Consider the following 19,091-nt stretch of genomic DNA (forward strand, 5'->3'; position numbering starts at 1 on the left):
AATGGCATTTTTTACAGAACTAGAACAAAAAAATCTTAAAATCTGTATGGAGACACAAACGACCCCGAATAGCCAAAGCAGTCTTGAGGGAAGAAAATCGAGCTGGAGGAATCAGGCTCCCTGACTTCAGACTATAAAAAAAAAGCTACAGTAATCAAGACAATATGGTACTGGCACAAAAACAGAAATATAGATCAATGGAACAGGATAGAAAGCCCAGAGATAAACCTATGCACCTATGGTCAACTAATCTATGACAAAGGAGGCAAGGATATACAATGGAGAAAAGACAGTCTCTTCAATAAGTGGTGCTGGGAAAACTGGACAGCTACATGTAAAAGAATGGAATTAGAACACTCCCTAACACCATATAACAAAATAAACTCAAAATGGATTCGAGACCTAAATGTAAGACTGGACACTATAAAACTCTTAGAGGAAAACATAGGAAGAACACTCTTTGACATAAATCACAGCAAGATCTTTTTTGATCCACCTCTTACGAGTAATGGAAATAAAAACAAAAATAAACAAATGGGACCTAATGAAACTTAAAAGCTTTTGCACAGCAAAGGAAACCATAAACAAGACGAAAAGACAGCCTTCAGAATGGGAGAAAATATTTGCAAACAAATCAACAAAGTATTAATCTCCAAAATATATAAAGAGCTCATGCAGCTCAATATTAAAAAAACAAATACCCCAATCCAAAAATGGGCAGAAGACCTAAATAGACATTTCTCCAAAGAAGACATACAGATGGCCAAGAGGCACATGAAAAGATGCTCAACATCACTAATTATTAGAGAAATGCAAATCACAACTACAATGAGGTATCACCTCACACCAGTTAGAATGGGCATCATCAGAAAATCTACAAACAACAAATGCTGGAGCGGGTGTGGAGAAAAGGGAACCCTCTTACACTGTTGGTGGGAATGTAAATTGATATAGCCACTATGGAGAACAGTATGGAGGTTCCTTAAAAAACTAAAAATAGAATTACCATATGACCCAGCAACCCCACTACTGGGCATATACCCAGAGAAAACCATAATTCAAAAAGTCACATGCATCCCAATGTTCATTGCAGCACTATTTACAATAGCCAGGTCATGGAAGCACCCTAAATGGCCATCAATAGACGAATGGATAAAGAAGATGTGGTACATATATACAATGGAATATTACTTAGCCATAAAAAGGAATGAAATTCAGTCATTTGTAGAGACGTGGATGGACCTAGAGACTGTGAAGTAAGTCATAAAGAGAAAAATAAGTATCGTATATTAACGCATGTATGTGGAACCTAGAAAAATGGTACATATGAACTGGTTTGCAGGGCAGAAATTGAGACACAGAAGTAGAGAACAAATGTATGGACATCAAGGGGAGAAAGCGGCAGGAGGTGGTGGTGGTGGTATGATGAATTGGGAGACTGGGATTGACATGTTCACACTGATGTGTATAAAATGGATGACTAATAACAACCTGCTGTATAAAAAAGTAAATAAAATTAATTTTTTTTAAAAAAGCATTTAACAAAATCTATCACTCTTTTGTGGTAATAGCACTTAACAAACCAGGAATAGTAGCCAACATCCTCAGCTTGATAAAGAGTATCTAGGGAAAATCTACAGCTAATATTATATATAGTGGTTTAAAAAATAATGTTTTCCCTCTAAGATAAAGAACAAAAAGGGTATCTACTCCCACTACTTCAACTCAACATTATACCAGGGGTACTAGCCAGGGTAATTAAGCAGAAAAAAAAAATGAGGCACCCATATTAAAAAGGAAGAAATAAGACAATCTCTACTTGCAAATGACATATTATATATAGAAAACCCTAAACAATATACACACATATACATAAAACTATGAAGATTAATAAAGTTCAACAAGTTTGCAGGATATAAGACCAATATACAAAAATCAATTGTATTTCTAGACATTAATGATCAACAATACAAAAATGAAATTAAGAAAACAATTCCATGTATAACATCTTCAAAAAATAGAATACTTAGCAATTATATTTTATGAAACAAGTACAAGACTTATAGAACACAAAAATGTTGGGGGAAAATGGAAAAGCACTATATGATGGACTGAAATGATACAGACCAGCCTCCCTGTAACCTATTAGAAATATGCTCTATTATGTTCAAGAATGTAAAATAAAATATGAACATAGTAAGCAAAAATAATATTTACAAAACAATTTGGAAAACATCTGAAACAAAAATGTTACTTAATATGAGTAACAGCAGTTTAACACCAGAGAAAAAAGGATAAATGTATTTATTTATTTATTTATTTTGATTTATTATTTTTGGCTGCGTTGGGTCTTCATTGCTGTGCACGGGCTTTCTCTAGTTGCGGCGAGCGGGGGCTACTTTTCGTTGCGGTGAGTGGGCTTCTCATTGTAGTGGCTTCTCTTGTTGCGGAGCACAGGCTGTAGGCGTGCAGGCTTCAGTAGTTGTGGCTCGAGGGCTCAGTAGTTGTGGCTCACAGGCTCTAGAGCACAGGCTCAGTAGTTATGGCACACAGAATGAGTTGCTCCACGGCATGTGGGGTCTTCCTGGACCAGGGCTTGAACCTGTGTCCCCTGCATTGGCAGGCGGATTCTTAACCACTGCGCCACCAGGAAAGCCCTTAGTGTACTTAAAATGATGGAAAAGAACTATCCAAAATGAACTATAGAGAGAAGAAACTGAAAACTCTGAACAGAACTTCAGTAACCTCTGGAATAATATCAAACAGTCTAATATACATGAAATTGGAATTCCAGAATTGGGGGAAGGAGACAAACAAAAAAATTTGAAGTAATAATGTCTGAATATTTTCCAAGTTTGATAAGAACTAAACAGACCTAAGAATCTCAACAGTATTTCTTCTCAAACAAAAGAAATAAAAAAGAAACAATATAAAAGCACTTCACAATCAAATAGCTGAGAAGCATCAAAAAAGAGAAAATCTTAAAAGAAGCCAGATTTTTAAAATTACAGAAAGAAACCCAGAAAACACTTCCAGCATGACAACATGAGGAGTTCTGTGGACCTGCTCCCCAGTGAAACTGGTGAAAATTATTTTAAAAACAAGCATTTAATTTAAAGCCTCTGAAAATGGTCATAAGAGTATACAGAAAATGAAGAAACATCTATTCATGAAAATCTATGAATATTTGGTAAGAAAAGTGAGAATCTGTGGTATTTGAACCTGGATTGCTCCCTCCCTCCGTGTTCCCAGCTCAGCAAGGTTGATATTCCACTCCAGATAAGTGTACTCAAGAACACAGGGCTATCTTTCCACACAGGTTCCAGCTGGAGAGCTTAAATAGCTGTTGATAAAGCTACGTTCTTGGTGAGTACAATTAGAAGGTGGGGACTCCCTTGTTCCACCCAGATACCACTCATGGAAGGGAGGGTCTACCTTGGTCATGGTACCACTGAGAATACTGCGACATCAATCACACTTTCCCTGGCTGGTAAGGTGGTGGTTCCGTATCAGAAGAAAGACAGGAAAACCTCAGGTTACGGCTCTTCACTCCACTGAGGGTTCAACCCCTTCAGTGGGATTGTCACTGAGAGAAGCATGTCATTATCCCCATTCCCAGCTCCAGGGCTGTGGCTCAGAGATTTTGCCTGGAAGTGAAGGGGAAGCAGGTCATAAAATAGATACCTCCTAATCTTTTCCCAAAGGAATTGACTTCATTTGCAATAGAGCATGGAAAAGTTCAAGCCTAAGTGTGCCCTCAAAAACATTGGAGGTTGTGGTAGGGAGCAACTGTGAGGAAGATTCAGGGATTTGGTGAAGATTTGGGCTAAATCACAGACCGGCTAGTTTGAGGGAGAGAGCCAGGGAAGGAGACTGCTGGTAGAAGCCCTCCTAGGGTCGAATAACTATCAAACACTGACCCTGGGAACTGCTCTTTCAAGGGAGTCTGAATTTGATTAATCAGTAGAGCAATTTATACTTCCATGGCATTGTTGAAAACAATACAGCAATTAGCCAATAAAAAGTGAAAACTAACAGCTATGTGTGGCCAGAGAAAGAGAGAAGAAAGCCATTTGAAAGCATGGCCTCCCAGGAAGACTTTGGGCACACCAAAAGCTGTGGCTCCTGGAGGAGCAACATCAAAAGCTTAATACTTCAGAGGGTGGGGGAGAGAAACAGGCTTCACTAAAATAATCTACCCAGTCATTAAACAAATAAACAAGCAAATAAAAATAACAAACTGGAAAGGGGAACAGGGCCTAGAGTTGCTACAATATATTATCTAAAATGTTCAGATTCCAACAGAAAATTATGAGACATACAAAGAAACAAGAAAGTAGGACCCATACACTGATTTTAAAAAACGCAGGCAACAGAAACTGCCTGTCAGCACAACCAAAAACAATCGAATTTAACAGAAAAAAACTCGAAAGTTGCCATTACAAATACGTTCAAAGAATTAAAGGAAATCATGCTTAAAGAAGTAAAGGAAGGTACAATGACCATGTCTCATCAGATAGATGAAAGGTTTAGAAATTATATATATAAAAGAAAGAACTAAATGGAAATTTTGGAGTTGAAAAGTACAAAAACTGAAATGGAAAATTCTCTAGAGAGGCTCAACAGTAGATTTGAACTGACAGAAGAAAGAATTAGCAAACTTGAAGGTAGATTGATAGAATTTATGCAATCCAAAAAACAAATGGAAAAAAAAATGAAGAAAAAACCAGAGCCTCTGTTAAATATGGGACATGATTAAGTGGACCAATGCATGTGTAATGAAGAAGGAAGCACAAGAGAGAGAGAAAGAAGCACAAAAAATATTCAAGACCACAATAGCTGAAAGATTCCCAAACTGATTGAAAAACACCAATCTACACATCCAGTAGTTCAAAGCACTTTAAGATAAATGCAAAGAGATTCAGAAACAGACACATGATAGTAAAAATACAGAAAGCCAACGACAAGGAGAAAATCTTGAATCAGCAAGAGTTAAAAACTGTCAACCAAGAATTCTAAATCCAGAAAAGCTATCTTTCAAAAATCAAGATAAAATAAAGATATTTCCAGATATACAAAAACTGAGAGAATTTTTTAAGCAGACCTGTCCTATAAGAAATACTAATGGAAAAAAAAAAAAAAAAAGAAATACTAATGGGACTTCCTCAGGTTGAAAGCAAGTAACCCCAGATGATGATTCAAATCCATAAGGAAAAACAAAGAGTACCAGTAAAACAAATTACGAAAGTATAAAAGATAGTATAAGTACATATTTTTCTCCCTCTTTCTCTTAACCAATATTAAAAAGAGATGTATAAAATAATATGTATAATACATATCATATATATTATATCTATATTATATATAATGCATAAAATAACATGTACAATAATGTATTGTTGGGCATCTAACATACAGAAATGTAAATATATTTTAAACATAAACGTAAGAGTACAAAGAAGAAAGGTGGAGGCAAAGCTGTACTGGGCTAAGGAAATGACTACAGATGGTAAAGTAATAATTATAACAATGTATTGTTGGGCTTGTAACATTAATATATGTAATATGTATAACAATAATACCACAAAAAGGGGGAAAGTGTATAGAACTATATAGGAATAATGTTTCTATATCTCACTGGAATTAAGCTAGCATAAATCTGAAGATATTTAAGTTAGGCTTCTCTCATAAGCCCTAGAATAAACACTAAAAAAAACTTTTTTAAAAATTGAAAAAAATCATTAAAGAAATGTAATTGCTTCATTAGAAAATATTCATTTAATGTAAAAGAAAGCAGTAAAAGAGGAAGAATAGAAGAACAAAAAAGACATGAGACATATAGAAAACAAAAAGTAAAATAGCAGACAGAAATAAAACTATATTAATAATACTAAAAGTGAATAAATGACCAGGACTTCCCTGGCAGTCCAGTGGTTAGGACTCCACACTTCCACTGCAGGGCACAAGGCTTCGATCCCTGGTTGGGTAACTTAAGATTCTGCATGCCGTGCAGTGCAGCCAGAAAAAAAAAAGAAATTCAGTTTAATCCTAATCAAAATCCCAGCTGGCTTCTTTACAGAAATTGATTTTGAAATGTACATGGAAATACAGAAACCATAGAGTATTCAAAATAATTTTGAAAAAGAAGAAAAAAGTAGAGAACTTATAATTAATACCTAATTTTAAAACTTACTGTAAAACTGCAGAAATCAAGATTATGGTATTGGCATCAGAATAGATCTATAAATCAATGGAAAAGAATATAAAATCCAGAAATAGACCCACAAACATAGAGTCAATTGAATTTCAATAAAGATGTCAAGATAATTTAATGGGGAAAAGACAGTATTTTCTTTTTTTCTTTTTTTTGTTTTTGGCTGTGTTGGGTCTTCGTTGCTGCACACAGGCTTTCTCTAGTTGTGGCAAGCAGAGGCTACTCTTCATTGAGATACACGGGCTTCTCAGTGTGGCGGCTTCTCTTGTTGTGGAGCACAGGCTCTAGGTGCATGGACTTCAGTAGTTGTGGCACACGGGCTCAGTAGTTGTGGCATGTGGGCACTAGAGAGCGCAGGCTTCAGTAGTTGCAGCAGGTGGGATCAGAAGTTGTGGCTCATGGGCTCCAGGTGCATGGGCTTCAGTAGTTGTGGCACATGGGCTTAGATGCTCCTCAGCATGTGGGATTCTCCCAGAGCAGAGATCAAACCCATGTCCCCTGCATTGGCAGGTGGATTCTTAACCACTGCACAACCAGGGAAGTCCCAATGATGGTATTTTCAATCAATGATGTTGGTACAGCTTGACATCCACATGGAAAAAATCGAACCATGACTCATATTCCACACCATATGTTAAAATTATGTATGATGGGTAACGGACCTAAATGTAAAAGCTGAAACTATAAAAAGTCTAGAAGAAAATATAGGCACAAATATTTGTGACCATGGAGTAGGCAAACAAAAAGATAGATAGGACCTTAAAAAGAACGAACCTTAAAAGAAAAAATTGAAAGACTGGAATTCAATAGAATTTAAAATGCCTGCTCCTTGAAAGACATGGTTACAAAAAGTGAACAGTCAAGGCATATACTGGGAGAAAATATTGCAAAACATTTTTTTTTTTTTTCCTGTACGCAGGCCTCTCTCTGTTGTGGCCTCTCCCGTTGAGGAGCACAGGCTCCGGACGCACAGGCTCAGCAGCCATGGCTCACGGGCCCAGCCGCTCCGCGGAATGTGGGATCTTCCCGGATCGGGGCATGAACCCGTGTCCCCTGCATCGGCAGGCGGACTCTCAACCACTGCACCACCAGGGAAGCCCATTGCAAAATATTTTGCAGATAAAAGACTTTTAGCCAAAATATATAAAGACAGCTTAAAACTCAATAATAAGAATTTTATAATAATATAGCTCAATAAAATAAATCCATTATAATTAAACAATAAGAATAAAAAACACAACTTAAAATATAAAAATTACTAGAACAGAAACTTTATTTTTAAGAAGATACATGGGTGGAAAGTAATATATTAGAAGATATTCAGCATCATTAGTCATCAGTGAAATACAAATTAAATCCACAATGAAACAACCAATGGGTCACTGAAGAAATCAAAGAGGAAATAAAAAAATATCTGGAGACAAATGAAACACAATGATCCAAAATATATAGGGAAAACAAACTTATGGTTACCAAAGGGGAAAGGGGGTTGGGTGATAAATTGGGAGTTTGAGATTAGCAGATGCAAACTACTATATATAAATTAGATAAACAACAAGGTCCTACTGTAGAGCACAGGGAACTATATTCAATATCCTGCAATAAACAATAATGGAAAAGAATATGAAAAATAATATTTATGTATATGTATAACTGAATCACTTTGCTGTACACCAGAAACTAACACAACATTGTAAATCAACTATACTTCAATAACATATATATATATATATGAGATACAGCAAAAGCAGTTCTAAGAGATAAATTATAGTGATACAAGCCTACCTCAGGAAACAAGGAAATCCTCAAATAAGCAATTTAACCTTACAGCTAAAGGAACTATAAAAAGAAAAACAAAATCTCAAATTAGTAAAAGGAAAGAAATAAATATCAGAGTGGAAATAGAGATTTAAAAATTAATAGAAAAGATCAGTGAAAACAAGAGTTGGTTCTTTGAAAAGATAAACAAAATTGATAAACCTTTAGCCAAACTCATTAAGAAAAAAAGAGAGAGGGCCCAAATAAATAAAATCAGAAATGAAAGAGAAGTTACAACTGACTCATAGAAATACAAAGGATCACATGGCATTGTTAACAACAATTATAAGACAATAAAATGGACAACCTAGAAGAAACGGACAAATTTTGAGAAATGTACAATCTGCCAACACTGAATAGGGTAAATATAAAGTATGAACAGACCGATTACCAGTAAAGTAATTGAATCAATAATTTAAAAACTCCCAACAAACAAAAGTCCAGGACCAGACAGATTTGTAGGTAAATTCTACAAAACACTTAAGAGTTAACACCTATCCTCAAACTATTGCAAAAAATTGCAGAGGAAGGAATGCTTCCAAATTCATTACATGAGGCCAGCATCACCCTGATACCAAAACCAGAAAAAGACAACAGAAAAAAAGAAAATTACGGGCAAGTGTCACTGATGAACATAGATGCAAAAATCCTCAACAAAATATTATCAAACTGACTTCAACAATACATTAAAAGGATCATATACCATGATCAAGTGGGATTTATCCCAAGGATGCAAGGATGATTTAATAACTGTAAATCAATCAATGTGATACACCATATTAACGGAATGAAGAATAAAAACCATCTGATCATCTCAATAGGTGCAGAAAAATCTTTTGGCACAATGCAAATTCCATTTATGATAGCAACTGTCAAAAAATGTGCATAGAAGAAACATACTTCAACATAATAAAGGCTATATTACACAGCCAACGTCATACTCAATGGTGAAAAGCTGAAAGCATTTCCTCTAAGATCAGGAGTAAGACAAGGATGCCCACTCTCACCACTTTTATTCAACGTAGTATTGGAAGTCCTAGCCACAGCAAACAGACAAGAAAAAGAAATAAAGGGCATCCAAATTGGAAAGGAAGAAGTAAAACTGTCACTGTTTGCAGATGACATGATAACCCATATAGAAAATCCTAAAGACACCACCAAAATAGTGTAAGAAGTAATAAATAAATTCAGGGAAGTTGTAGGATGCAAAATTAATATACAGAAATCTGTTCTGTTTCTACATGTTAATAATGAACTATCAGAAGAAGTTAAGAAAACAGTCCCATTTACAACTGCATCAAAAAGAATAAAATACCTAGTAATAAATCTAGCCAAGGATGTAAAAGACCTGTACTCTGAAAACTATAAGACATTGATGAAAGACATTGAATCAACACAAACAAATGGAAAGATATACCAGGCTCATGAAGTAAAAGAATTAATACTGTTAAAATGACCATACTTCCCAAGGCAATCTACATATTCAGTGCAAGCCTACCAAAGCATCAATGGCATTTTTCATAGAACTAGAACAATTAATTCTAAAATTTGTATGGAAACACAAAATACCCCATATATTGTTTCCCTAATTACCTACTCTTCAGCCATTTGGGGTTTATTTGACGTTCCCTGAACACCTCTAAATACTTTTGGCCTTTTCTTACGTTACATTTCCTCTCTTCTCCACCTATAAACATCTACTTCAAAGTCCAGCCCACTTTTCACTTTTTCTAGAAACCTCCACCAATTTCCAAAAGCAAAAGTAATCATTCCTTCTTGTGAGCTTCCACAACACTTTGTCCTTATCTCCATTCTAGTACTAATCTCAATATATTACAGTTGTTATTTCGATGTCTGGCTTCCATGCCAAATACAAGCTCTTGAGGATAATGCTTATGTATTATTTATTTTTGCATCACCAAAATCTTGCTATGTCTCTGAATGTGATGAAAGATATTTTTGTTGAATCAATGAATGAGTTAAATGAATGACTAGGGAAATTATTAGATGAACATATGAGTTTACTAAAATGACGTTTTGAATAAGAAATTCTGTTAACTTAGACTGAAGCATTTGTTTTTTAGAATAAAAAGATCTTAATTTTAAAAAGAAATTCAAAGACATTAATGAAAAAGAATTAACACTTACCTCTGTGTATTCATCAAAAGTATGATCTTCTGCCTGAAAAGTCTCTATCAGCTTAACTGCAGTCCCATCAAGGAGCCAATTGTATTTTTCAACTGAAAATTAATAATCTAACTTAAATCTCAGTAACACCCTCTTAAAAAGGTAAAGTGCTTGTTTTATATAGTCATAGAATGGAGTAGCCTATTCAATTAAATATTATTAATAGACTATTAACATACACTAATAGGAACAGACAGAATAACATAAAATAGACTTAATAAGCAAACCAGGTTAAATGCAAACTTTTAAAATAAAGATAATAGGGTATGTAAAATAACTTAGAGGTACAGATAAGCCAGTCAATAAAAGGTTTTGGTTAATAGAATGTCAAATAACAACTATCTATCCTGACCCCATAACACACTTGAGGAGGCTACTGAGCTGCAGACTCTTCAAAACTATTCTTAGAAATTACCTTACTTTTGCCCTTGATTTAACTTTCTCCTTATGCCAACAACTCTTCTCTCTACATTTTGGCTTTGTGACCCTGCTCCAATTAACATTCACCCTTTGGACTGAACAACAGAATTCAAGTTTCTTGGGTTTGATCCATGACTCTGCCAAAAGCTGTGCCTATGCTCACTTCTGGCTCTCTGCTCTTTCATGACAGATCCAGACAACCAAATAACTGACCAAATTCTAGTGAAATAAAATGGCATTATTTTATGGCAAAAAAAGAGATATAATATTATGTGTCATATATACCATATGTCTCATAATGTTTTCTTGCACCTTCTAAGTTATGATGTACTGCCACCTTCAGTGTTTCAAGAGCCCATTTTAACACATGTTCAGGAAGTTCTGTGTCAAGATTCACAGTTGTTGAAGTTCCTGATAGCCAAGAGGGTACTGTTTGGACATTCTAACATAAATAAAAATGACAATTCATGAAATAAATATCTGTGCAATTGATCTATATGTAGATCTTATACTATACTTTTAAAAATTCATTTCAGATTTCAGCGGTCCAAGAAAAGATAACCTGATGCAAAATAATGATTTAAAATTGTCTGTAGTCTAATATAAAACCTTAGTTGGGTTAGCTTTCTATCATTCAACAAATATTTATTGAGGAACTATAATGTTGAAGTGATTATACTAGAAAGCTCTAGAAAGAACAAACATGACTTGGATCTTGTTCTTAAGAAGTTCACAACTCAGTAGGGAACATGAGACATACACAAAAATATCAATTCATAACTGCAATAAAAGTTATAAGAAGAAAAAAGTCATTTCAAGCCAGGAAACTTTCTCAAAGAGAAAGCACTTTTAACTTAAAATAACCTGGAGGATGGAAAGAAAACAACGAGTTATAACATTTAATGTACATATACACTTTATAGATCTTCAAGTCAATTTAAAAGTTCAAAAAAGGGCCATATAAAGAAACCCAATGGGCAGAGTCACAGATGTAGAAAACAAACTTATGGTTACCAAGGGGTAAGGAGGAAGGAGGGATAAATTGAGAGATTGGGATTGATATATACACACTACTATATATAAAATAGATAACTAATAAGGACCTACAGGGAATTCTACTCAATACTCTGTAATGACCTATATGGGAAAAGAATCTAAAAAAAAAGACTGGGTATGTGTATATGTATAACCAATTCACTTTGCTGTACACCTGAAACTAATGCAACATCATAAACCAACTATACTCTAATAAAAATTTTTTAAAAAAGAAACCCAATGGATAAGAATAAAGAAATACCTGCAGAGCTTCAGCTATTCGCTCAACCAAACCCAAAACAACATCTTCCAAATCTTGAAAAGTAGGATAAAATTCCATTTTATCATCATCAAACGTCAATTCCATCTTAAATATCGGCAGCCCTCGTTGATCTTCTTGGTCAAAGAGTTTTACAAATTCTTCTACAGTTCTCTTTAAGAGCTCTTTTAGCTGCATGATGCCATAAGTTATTATTACTTTAGAAAGTACAAACTGAACCTTTAACTAAAATCAGTAACCTATTGCCTATAATTAATTCACTCTACCAATCCATTTAGTCCTGAAAATTATCTTCATTCAGCAAAATATGTTCTTAATAAATATAGTCTAAAATAAATAGGACAAAATATACAAACTTTAATTTTTCTATGGAATATCAACAATCTTAAAATGGCAACTCAGAATCTTCTACATCCTTTAGTAATTCTGTCCCTGGTACAGAAAAAGTTCCAGAAGACCCAACAATATGTTAAAGACTGAGGGGAGGAGAGGCCTGAAACCTAAGTTTGGGGGTGTCATGAGGCGACATGTATACAGGGCAAGGGACAGTAGTGTACTAGAGCTAGCTCCTACAATTATAAGAGCCAATTGTTAAACATTCAAGAATTTTGTGAGCCAGATACGAAACTCTTGGATGCTTGAAAATCACTATGGTGGGAATATTTACCCCATGGAAATTGGCAAACACTACAAACCAGGGCTTTTTCTCCTGGGGTCAGATTTCCAGCACATCACTAGGTGAGAGTGAAGCCACTGGAACTTAGAAACGTGCACTATAAGTTACCAAAGTATGAATAATGCTTTCTTATGCAGAACCAACTATTAGAAATTTAAGCAAGGTACACAAACTTATATCTAAATAATCTTCAAAACATTCCTCATCTCTTTACTTCTTATCATATAATCATAGTCCTCTTAAGAGGATAAAGGTAAAAAGGAAATCATGTATATTCATTACAGTATTACATACCAGATATATATATATATAAAAAAATTCCCTTTAAAAATGGCAAAATTCAGGCTTCCCTGGTGGCGCAGTCGTTGAGAATCTGCCTGCCAATGCAGGAGACACGGGTTCGGGCCCTGGTCTGGGAAGATCCCACATGCTGCTGAGCAACTAGGCCTGTGAGCCACAACTACTGAGCCTGCGTGTCTGGAGCCTGTGCTCCACAACAAGAGAGGCCGCGATAGTAAGAGGCCCACGCACCGTGATGAAGAGTGGCCCCCGCTTGCCACAACTAGAGAAAGCCCTCGCACAGAGACGAAGACCCAACACAGCCAAAAATAAATATAAAAATAAATTAATTAATTTAAAAAATACAGCAGGCTTGGAAGTCCTTCTACCTGTGTTTAAAAAAAAAAAGGCAAAATTCATGGAATCTTTGAAGGTCTTTACCAAAAGGAAAAGTTTTTATTCAAAACTATTTTTCTAGGATTACATTTCTACAATAGTAAAAATTCAAGGAGCCCATAAAATAATTGTATAAAATTCATATTCTCTGTCATTTAAAGATGATCAATAACATTTCAAACCAAGATTTTATTGAGAACAAAACAAGAATCAATTAACTTGTAATTTCGTAAGTTCAAAAATATGTTCACTAGGATAGTACTTTTGTTAATTTACTCCAATAAAGCTATAGATAATTAGTTTATAGCCTTTAAGCATGAATCCAGTAATCAATCATAATATTGACACATATTTCTAGACTTACCTCTCATTTTATTTTTTATTTTTATTATTTTTAGATTTTATTTATTTATTGGCTGTGTTGGGTCTTCATTGCTGCGCACAGGCTTTCTCTAGTCGCAGCAAGTGAGGGCTACTCCTCGTTGTGGTGCGCGGGCTTCTCACTGCGGTGGCTTCTCTTGTTGCAGAGCAGGGCTCTAGGCACACAGGCTCAGTAGTTGTGACTCACTGGCTCTAGAGCACAGGCTCAGTAGTTGTGGCACACGGGCTTAGTTGCTCCATGGCATGTGGGATCTTCCCAGACCAGGGCTCGAACCCATGTCCCCTTCATTGGCAGGCAGATTCTTAACTGCTGCGCCACCAGGGAAGCCCTTACCTCTCATTTTTAGACTGCTTCCAGAAATGAAGCATTTTTCTGCTAAAGTTATTTAAACAAAATTATAGTAAAAGTCTTTCTTAATTTATTTCAAAATAATTATACAGCACTATATCTAAAGATTTATTTAAAATACTAAAGTAACTTCAATAACATTATCATTTAAAATATACAAAACCTATTTACCTGATTTGACATAAGTGTGGAAACACAGTTATAAAATGCATCCAGTTTCTCAGGTTTAATGCCTTCTAGTGACTCCTTCTTGGTAAAGAGACTTATAACCTTTGGATACCAAGTGTTCATTATCTTCTCTTCTGCCTTTCTAGCTTGTATTGATAAATCATTTTTCAGTGATTCACAATCAATTGGGCCTTTACCTCTATTTATGAAAAAAAATGATTTAAAGCAAACAATAGATATTGGTCATGATACAAAATTATTGAAACAAGATAAATTAAAAAATCTTTTAACCTAAGAAAAGTCCTGAGTATTTATCAATCACTTTTTAAAATTATATAGTCAAAATATAGACTCAAGCAGGAGACATTAAAATTTTAAATGTTAATTAATAAATATGGGATTTTACCTAATTCCAGTTAAGTCTAGCAAAACTGTATTGGCAAATGTTGTATAACCAAGGTCCAATAACATTTTCATAGTTGGATGAACAATGTACAAACTAGCTAATATTTGATTTCTTGTCTGCAGATAGTTAGAATGCCAACGCTTAGAATAATCCAGGCCTCTGGAAAAGCAAAACACCATATCAAACAGGATTCAAATGATACATTCTAAATTTTAGGAAATAATATTTATGACATGGAATTAGTATCAAAGTGAGAAGACTGGGGATTGAGAAGGGAGAAATGTACTCAGCAATGGGAAACTTAGGAGATAAGCATGTAATAAAAATACATCAAGATCTTGAGAGTTCATTATCTTCGGAGACATCAGAGATCATTTGTGTGTAAGGCAGGCTGATGGGCCAGGCATGAGTTCCCTAACTTCCACTGTACTCTGGCTCAGTTACCCTGGGTAGAGATAAACAAACTCAGTCCTTAGGATTGGGAAGAAGAGACAGAGAAATCTGTCTGGCAAACTCCAAAGCTTACTTAAGGCCGAGTTGAGTTATACATCCATAAATGTTCCCACTAATTGCAAAAGCAACAACTAGATAAGTTCAATGTAGAGGATACCTTTGGGGAAAAACAAAAACAGTAGTACTATTTTTTTTTTTACATGTTTTCAAAACACTTTTGAGCTTCACAGCTGTAGCCTTGAATGAAAGATCTGTTTATTTTCAATCTGTTATCAAAACCTAAATACAGTACTGTTTTATAAAAATTTTACTTACACAGGGGATTCAGGTAAACGGCCTCCTTCATCTTCAAGCCATTTAACTGGAGGTCTCACAAGAACACTCCTCACTCAAAAAAAAAAAAAGTATATATATACATATATTTTATAGATAGATAGATAGATAGGTTAATGCTTCTTGACAATCCTTGCAAGACTTAACTGAAATCAAAGTTTCTAACTTTTGATAATGGATAGTATAGTTTAATATGAATCAAAATGAGTATAAGAAAAAAATCCCTTATGTGAAACAAAATCATGCTCTTGGTACAATTTCGGCCCTGCTTTGGAGGTGAATTCAGATACAGTAAAGCATTAATAAGTTCTCAGTTTTTCTCATCCTATCTATTCAAAGGTCACTGGCATGGTCACTTAAAACAATTAATCCAATTAAAAATTGCAAAGGTTAAATCGCTAATAAATCTCCCCAAACACATTAATATTTTCTTACAATCCTGTAAATAGTATAACCATAAAGACAAAGTAAAAAATTAAAAAGCTATTAAGCACATAAAAATTACAAAAAGTACCCTTAAAAACAGTGTCCTTAAATTACAAAGATTTGACTAGGTTATAGGCTCAAAGTTAAAACTTTAAAAATATCTAAGAAATATATATAGCTAAACATATAATGTTCATTATTCATATTTCTACTTTCGATTGGGAGAGGTGGGGGAACAAGCAAGCTTGGTGTGTGTTAAATACCACTTACCCAAATATCTCTTCATGCTTTTTTCAAAATCACTTGACACCTCATTTATGAGACTTTGAATGAGTTCTTCTCTTTCTTTCCCTTCCTTTAAAGACTCAGGTATCAGCATTAACATGTGATCCAGCCATTCCTGCTGAATAGGTACTATGGGACTACTCTCTACACATTGTTTCAAATAAATATAGTTGAACTGAGAATGTAATAAGAAAAAATTAAATGTTCTAAATGGTGTAGCATTTCAATGATACATGTGAAATGTAGCATTCCAGAGTAAAAATATTATAAAAAATAACATGTTTTCAGAATAAAAATATTTTATCCAAAAGTACAACCTACAAAGAAACTATTTTACATTTTTATTTATGATGCGTTCTCTCCAAATTAATGTTCTTAGTATACTCTTCACTTTCTCAAGGCAAAACAAACATCCTTAATCTAACTTACTATTCCTTCATTTAACAAATATTCATTAATTCAACAAATATTCAGGTATTGTTCCAAATGCTGAGGATATAGTAATAAACAAAACAGACAAAGCCCCACTCTCTTGGAGATACTATTCTGGTATACTAGCATCATAATATAATTTCATAAATTCTCCCATAACAATGAGTAGTCTGACAAAAATAGACATGAACAAATGGAAAGACAGTACTTGATCTTGGTAAAGATATTTTAACATCATGAAAATTTAAAGTTGTCCCAAAATCAAGTTAATGCAATACCAATAAAAATATCTACACACATTTTTAAGAAACTAGACAAGTAGAGACTAAAGTTCAAGTGGAAAAATAAATAGCCAAGAAATCCCTGAGAAAGAATATTTGTAAGGAAGAACTATTCCTAGGAGACATTAAAACATACTATAAAGTCTCCCTGATGAGAATAGTGTGGTACAGGTACATGAATAGACACACCACTGGGGAAAAAAAAAAATAGAAAGTCCAGGTATAGCTTCAGTCATAGGAAAATGTAGCATATGATAAATGTGGCACCCCAAATCACTGAAGCAAAGATAAAGATTTTAGTAAATATTTCTGGGACAACTGGTTAGCCATTTGGGAAAAGATAAATTTAACACATATCTTCCAACATACACAAGAATAAATTCCAAATAGATCAGAAATTTAATTAAACTAAATAATAAAACTATACAAGGCCAGAAAAAACCTGATAAAATTCTTCTATAATTAAACATAGGGAAAGACTTTATAACTATGATTCAAATTCCAGGTACAAAAAAGGAAAAAAAGATTGACAAATTCTGACTACATAAAATTTAAATGTTTGCATGTTTTAAAAATATCATAATAAAAAAGGTCAAAAGACTACTGACAATCTGGGAGAAAATATTTGCAAAGTATATCTCAAATAAAGGGGAAAGAATGCTTAAAAATTTAGGAGATGGGTGAAACTTGAGGACATTATGCTAAATGAAATAGGCCAATGACAAAAAGATAAACACCTTATGATTCCACTTATATGAGGTATCTACAGTAGTCAAATTAATAAAACAGAAAATAGAATGCCACTTGCCAGGGACTAGGGGGAAAAGGAAATGGAGAGTTGTTTCATGAGTGTAGAGTTTCAGTTTTACAATATGAGAATATTCTGGAGATTAGTTGCACAATGTGAAAATACTTAACACCACTGAACAGTACACTTTATTTTTTTAAAAAAAATATTTATTTATTTATTTATTTTTGGCTGTGTTGGGTCTTTGTTTCTGTGTGAGGGCTTTCTCTAGTTGCGGCAAGCAGGGGCCACCCTTCATCACGGTGCGCGGGCCTCTCACTATCGCAGCCTCTCTTGTTGCGGAGCACAGGCTCCAGACGCGCATGCTCAGTAGTTGTGGCTCACGGGCCTATTTGCTCAGCAGCATGTGGGATCTTCCCAGACCAGGGCTCGAACCCATGTCCCCTGCATTGGCAGGCAGATTCTCAACCACTGCGCCACCAGGGAAGCCCCTAGTTATTTCTTTTTACTTAATTTATTTATATATTTTTGGCTGCAATGGGTCTTCATTGCTGGGCACAGGCTTTCTCTAGTTGCCGGGGGCTACTCTTCATTGCGGTGTGCGGGCTTCTCATTGCGGTGGCTCCTCTTGTTGCGGAGCACGGGCTCTAGGCATGCAGGCTTCAGTAGCTGTGGCACATGGGCTCAGCAGTTGTGGCAGCACAGTCTTAGTTGCTCCACGGCATGTGGGATCTTCCGGGACCAGGGCTCGAACCTGTGTCCCCTGCATTGCCAGGTGAATTCTTAACCACTGTGCCACCAGGGAAGTCCTGAACAGTACATTTTAAAATAGTGAAGATGGTGGGACTTCCCTGGTGGTGCAGAGTAGGTTTCTCACATGTTATGGGTTAGCAATTTAAAAACAGTTTATGTGTATTCTAGAATTTAACAAAATAAGTAAATATACTGTGGTTCATAAAAGCTAGGTTTCTGACTGGGAGAGAAGGGAGCAACAAATAAGGAAAGAGGGAAGACTAGAATGAACCCAGTGATATTAAATTGGAATAGGAGGCATAAGTGTAAACTCATGGTTTTTAAGATAGGTAGACAGATGATAGAAGGAAGGATGGATGGATAGATAGATAAATTATGTTTCCTCAAGGATGAATAAGAAAGTCCACGTTGGTGAAGCATAAAATATGATACAGAGCGTGGTGAGAGGAGAGGCAGGAGAATAGGTAGGAGTCATATTACAGAAAGCCTTGCATACACATTAAGATTTAATTCTGTATGTTATGGGAAGCCACTGATGGCTATTGTAGTCAAGGGGAAAGAGGAAGACCTGATCTAAGGCTAGGACAAAAAGAGGACTGATTGGAGAAATATTCGTAGCATTTGGGGACTAATTGTATGGCAGAGAGAGGGGGAAAAAGAAGTTAAGACTCAGGTGTATTAAGCATGAGTGATTGGGTAATTAGCGATAACTAGAAGAGAGAATAAGGAGGAAGAGACGTCTTATGGAAGAAGCTGATAAGTTCATTTTTT

At 35.0% G+C, this 19,091-nt stretch overlaps 1 protein-coding gene across 1 annotated transcript in view; it reads right to left on the reverse strand.

Annotated features, from left to right (window-relative positions):
* The window catches only part of DNAH12 (dynein axonemal heavy chain 12), a 236,187-nt gene that overhangs the window by 165,088 nt on the left and 52,008 nt on the right, over nt 1–19,091 (reverse strand). The window contains exons 6-12 of the mRNA XM_027121150.1: nt 16,092–16,281; nt 15,378–15,450; nt 14,610–14,768; nt 14,207–14,402; nt 11,937–12,125; nt 10,925–11,081; nt 10,181–10,272 (exon numbers count right to left, since the gene is read on the reverse strand). Coding sequence (XP_026976951.1) covers nt 10,181–10,272; nt 10,925–11,081; nt 11,937–12,125; nt 14,207–14,402; nt 14,610–14,768; nt 15,378–15,450; nt 16,092–16,281 — 1,056 coding nt within the window. The remainder of the gene's footprint in view (nt 1–10,180; nt 10,273–10,924; nt 11,082–11,936; nt 12,126–14,206; nt 14,403–14,609; nt 14,769–15,377; nt 15,451–16,091; nt 16,282–19,091) is intronic.

This window comes from Aethalodelphis obliquidens, unplaced genomic scaffold, assembly GCF_003676395.1.
Source record: "Aethalodelphis obliquidens isolate GAN/ISIS:26980383/991018 unplaced genomic scaffold, ASM367639v1 scaffold22, whole genome shotgun sequence".
Taxonomy (NCBI): Eukaryota; Metazoa; Chordata; class Mammalia; order Artiodactyla; family Delphinidae; genus Aethalodelphis; species Aethalodelphis obliquidens.